Source organism: Toxotes jaculatrix, chromosome 16, assembly GCF_017976425.1.
Source record: "Toxotes jaculatrix isolate fToxJac2 chromosome 16, fToxJac2.pri, whole genome shotgun sequence".
Classification (NCBI taxonomy): Eukaryota; Metazoa; Chordata; class Actinopteri; family Toxotidae; genus Toxotes; species Toxotes jaculatrix.
Genome location: NC_054409.1, coordinates 19649016 through 19654032, shown reverse-complemented (window position 1 = coordinate 19654032; position 5017 = coordinate 19649016). Strand labels below are relative to the sequence as shown.

The 5017-nt window shown below is 39.1% G+C and overlaps 1 protein-coding gene across 4 annotated transcripts in view; it reads right to left on the bottom strand.

The window, feature by feature from the left end:
- Positions 1-737: 737 nt before the first annotated feature.
- prune2 (prune homolog 2 with BCH domain) overlaps positions 738-5017 on the bottom strand; it is a 28111-nt gene continuing 23831 nt past the window's right edge. For 3 of the 4 annotated variants that reach the window (XM_041059351.1, XM_041059350.1, XM_041059354.1), the window contains exons 6-11: positions 2814-2945; positions 2565-2651; positions 1971-2069; positions 1846-1884; positions 1331-1381; positions 738-1207 (exon numbers count right to left, since the gene is read on the bottom strand). In XM_041059351.1, coding sequence (XP_040915285.1) covers positions 1174-1207; positions 1331-1381; positions 1846-1884; positions 1971-2069; positions 2565-2651; positions 2814-2945 — 442 coding nt within the window. In that variant the 3' untranslated portion in view covers positions 738-1173. The remainder of the gene's footprint in view (positions 1208-1330; positions 1382-1845; positions 1885-1970; positions 2070-2564; positions 2652-2813; positions 2946-5017) is intronic. The other variant, XM_041059352.1, reaches the window with a different exon arrangement.

Below are 5017 nucleotides of genomic sequence, written 5' to 3'. Positions count from 1 at the left end.
CCCACGTGTTTGCGGTCATTGATTTTTGATTTGAAATTGTGTTCAAATAAAATCTTGGGGAAAAAAAACGCATTAGAGGAGTAATTCATAAGTTCACAAGGCGGAAACAGACTCACTGCTCATTTAGCAGCAAAGTAATTAAAGTTGAAAACAATGGCTGAAAACTGCTCAGACTTAAGTCCATTTTTATTTAATTACTAGACAGTGATCCATTAATTTCTTTGCACATCCTCAGCACACCATAGTAGAAGACTCATGGAGAAGAGGACCATCAGTTATCTATGAAGGAGGACATGCACTGATGCACAAACGCACACACACATGCGTGTGGATACATACACACACACACACACAAGGGAGATATTGTGCTTTACAGAAATCCCATCTTTATTTTTATCTGAGGTTTTTTTTTCCTGGAGAAGCTGTTTATATATCTGACAAAAACAGACTGAAAATACACACACACTCATTTGCTGAACATGGCTAAAAGGACATGCTCTCCCATCGCACTGGTAACTTGATTTTATATCTAAATTCTTCCTCCTTGGTTTTAATTTGACTCTATAAAGTTAAAATATCTATTTGTCATTGTTATTTTTCAGTTTTAGAACAGGTATTAAGACAGAAGATTGGATTGCTGAAATGCAAAAGTTGGTCATCATTTTATGACACAAGGTTTTTTGGCCTCACCTTGTGCTTTTATTGTAGGTTGCTGATGCACAAGTTGGCTCTTTCTCTGTACTGAGACTGTGTGACCAGTAAAGGGTGATATTATTGCTTCACTGCGTCTCATGCACACGACTACAACACTATAGACTCTACAAATGGATTTGCGCAGTGCACTGTCTGGTGTGTAATTGCATTTCCTACCCTACCGTGAACATTGATGCTACTCTGTAGGTGCTGCCAAGTATCACACTTGACTATATAGTTCTCTGGATTGCAGGCGTAAGGTAAAGTAGATGCTACAGCAGCCACAAAGAATAAGATCTGAGTGTCAACTATTGTAAGTTGTGTTTTCATGTTAAACTCCAATGTCTAATTGACAAACACTGACACACACTCACACACTCTAGCATAACGCACCTTTGCCTCTGCTGTTTAGCTTCAGTCATACAACACAACAGTGACTTCTGAACATTGAGGTGACCCAACCATTTAGGATGTTTGGGTTTAAGAGCTGCTGGCACCGGCTACGTCTGGTCTGCTGGGAAGGCGAAAGAACAAAACAGAGACATTAAAGACGGGTGTGTTTATGTATGGGTGACAGACTGCTGACACAAGGCCATTTCTCTTCCATGTGTGAACTTGAACGTCTTAGAGGACTTACTCTGTTCTGCCCGCTGCTGTTGGCTCCGGCCCCTGCAGAAAACTATTCATTCTTGAATGAAAGGGAAAAAAAATTGAGAGGTTGTTAGAGCAGGATTTATTGTTGTACCACACTGGTATGTTGTGAATTTGACAACATGTACAGCTTATGATTCAGTGCACAGTTAGTCAGTGAGAGATTAGTGTGTAATTCAACAGCTTTGTTCCTACATTTATTATCAGTGTAATGGATCACTCTGCAGTAAGGACGGGCTCATTTATTTAACTCTAATGATAAATGAGATTAAAGCAATACATTTTGCATCTTTAGCAACTTTTTTTTTTTTTTTTTTTGCTGTCTCTTTTCTGTAATTGCAACCATAGCCAAATCCAATTGGTCCTCATCCAGCAGAAGAGTCCCTGTGATCTAAAAGTGTGCCATCTGATAAATGAGCACTCCAGCCAAGGATAAAACTGAGACAGGGACCACTGCCTCCGCAGAGGGCAGTAATGAGAAGCAGGAGAGTAGATGCTTACTTTGAGTTCTCCGCTGCTTCCTTCAGTTCCTTGTCAAGTCTAGAGGTGAGAGTTCAAATGACAAGATGAATATAAAGTCGTTTAAAAAGACAACTCAGGCTTGGAGGAGATAGGCATGGACTCACCTAATGATGCACTCTGGGATCTGGATGTATTCCATGGGGATGAGTTCCTGCAGCTCGTCCAGATTGTTCACATACTTTATTTTACTGCTGAACTTGGTGCTGGGACAAGAGCACATACACACACATACACACACACACACACATTAAACAAGTACAAATGCAATACCAGGCACATGTTTACATAAGCACACACAAAAGAAAGCCACAGTGAAAGTAAGAGGAGGAATGCGGTTATAGTGTTTTTCTTTCAAAAGTTAAACGCTAGTTTACAGCAGTGTAAACTTCAAAATTTTAACCTGATGATAGCACCAGGTGAAAAGTTAGAGGATCATCAAAGTGTCTGTGAGAAATGTAAAAATGTCTGCACCAAATTTTATAACAATCTATCCAGTCATTCAGACATTTCCCTAAAAAACAAAAATGTCAACCTTGTGGCACTAGAGCAAAAGTAAGGGGATCGCCAAATGGCAATCCAAAATATAATTTTTGAGATATTTGAGCCTGAACCAAAGCGGTGGGTCGACCGACACACCAATACTGCAGTCTCTAGAGCCTTTCCACAGGTGTGGCAAATAAAAATGGGTTAGTATTTACCTGATGAAGGGCTTGGTAATGGCTAGAATGGTCCTGATAAACCATGATGGATGGAGAATAATGAAGGATTTCAAATTCTTCCTGAGCCTGAAAACAACACATCACATATTATGTCCATGTTAGAGTTCATTTTCATTTTCATTCTGGACTACATTTCATACTGGCTACAAACGTTTTGAGAGCTGTACAATGTTACTGTTATCTCTCACGAAATCACAGTATGAACAGGTGTTAGTGCAGAGAACAGACCTTCTATCAATCATCTGATAGCATTTCTTCAGCCAACCAAGGCCAGGCATTCTTCTGTGGGGTGTGGCTCCATTCAGGTACACGATCATGTAGTCCTCCGCCACCATCAGCTCCAGTGTGCTGATCACATAGCTGTAGACGCACACAAATGAACACAGTGAAATACTTAAATGTTCAGTGACCATGATTTCTATACTGGTTAAAAAAAAAAAAGAAAGAAAATAGAAAATATGTTTTTCTCCAGAATAACATGTATAAGAAGCAGAAAGTAAAATTGTAGTTTGTGCTTTGAGCTAAATGCTTATGTCAGCATGTTAACATGCTCACTATAACAATACTAGCATGCTGATGTTTAGCCTGTCAGGATGTTAACATTTGCTAATTAGTACTAAATAAATATGAGGTTGATGGCAATGCATCAATAAAGTTATTACAATTCCCCCTGAGGGGAATGTGATTGCTTGTATTGAATTTCATGGGAATACATCTAATATTTGTTGATATGTTTCACTCAAAACCAAACATCTTGTGCAGTATACATATGGTAATTGGCCAAAAATTAAAGGCATCAAATCTATAACTCCTCAGCATATCACCATGAAAAAACATCATGCCTCTTACACAAACTGTCACATTTCTTTAGTCCCATTGCCATGTATTCCAATCAACAAAATTCCAGACACCTAAAAGAAAAAAAAAATGTTGCGATACCTTTAGCATTATATATGTCAAAATGGTGAAATGTAAGAGCAAGAAATGCAGAGCCAAGTTTAATTTGAAAGTGAATGCCAACAATATGAGGAAATAGGAGACAAGTCTTGCCATGTGTTTGAAAAACTAGGAGCATTTTAAAAATTTCTTTCCTCTGATGTCAGCTATGAGAAATTGGAGCAAATGTTGCTTCATGGGTGAGCTGTTTTTCTTTGAATTTCATCGTTCTTCCTGCATCAATCTCAGCAGCTCAATCAGACTTCTACCTTTTCAAAATCCAATTCTCTGATTCAAACAAAAAAAAAACCATTATCCCTTTCTCACCCCCCCAAACCCCAACCTTTTCTCCTTCGCCTTGATCAGCAACAAACTTTGTCAGTCTTTGACAATATCCTGAGTTACCATCATCCTTCTAGTTTCCTCAAAGCTCCCCCCAACTTCAATGTGTTTAGGCTCAGTCTGACTCTTCTCTCCTCATGATCCAATGTCACTCTCCAGCTTACAAACCAACATCCACTCTGTTTCGTGACTATTGTGATTATCTCCCACTGACATCAAGCTGCATACTGTTCACCAACCAGGATAGTTGCTCCCCCTCGCAAGTATTCAGTCCTCAAGCCATCTGGCATCAGAAACTGCAGACACTACAGTTTACCTCCTTTCATTTCTATCCAAAACTCTCGGATATGCCAGCTTACTCAATATCTTTCACAGAACAGCCTGTGGGATCCCAACCACACTGTCCAAGCATGAAATGCATCTGTGCCAGTACAACAGTGAAGACATCAGCATGGGAGGTCTCAGCAAACAAGCTAGATTATCACTTTATTTCTGTCACTTTATTTAGAGCCTCCTTGTGCAGAGGGGCTGTGACGGATTAAAAAAAAAACTAGGTGTGAATCCTCAATTTGCAAAGTACATATTAAGGATAAAATGCATTTTCTGAGTGACATCATGTTTGTGTAAATTCATCAAGGATGGACTTAGGATTGACTCTGTGGTATTGCTTTGAGCTGAATGTAATGCCAGCATGCTAACATTCATAATGACAATGCTTATGTGCTGATGTCAAGCAGGTAAATTGTTCCCATGATCACCATCTTGGTTTAGTGTGCTTGCATGCAAACATTTTCTTATCATCACTAAAGGTTCAGCTGAGGTTGATAGGAATGTTGTTCCTCATGCAGGTATTTGGAAATGTGCACCAAGACGAAAAAAATATAAAAAAAATGTCAATCTCACGATAGCACTAGAAGAGAACTCCAAGGATCATCAAAGTCACTTATCACATCCTCTGGGAACCATGATTGACTATAAGTATTTGTTGGCCCACCACTTTGGTTACACTGAAATACTTTGACACCCACTAGATGAACTTGATACAACATCATCATGTACATATGTGTGGTTTTCAGTAAAATATCCCAACAACTGTTGGATGGATTGCCATGAAATTTGGTACAGACATTCATGTTCCCCACAGGATGAATTGT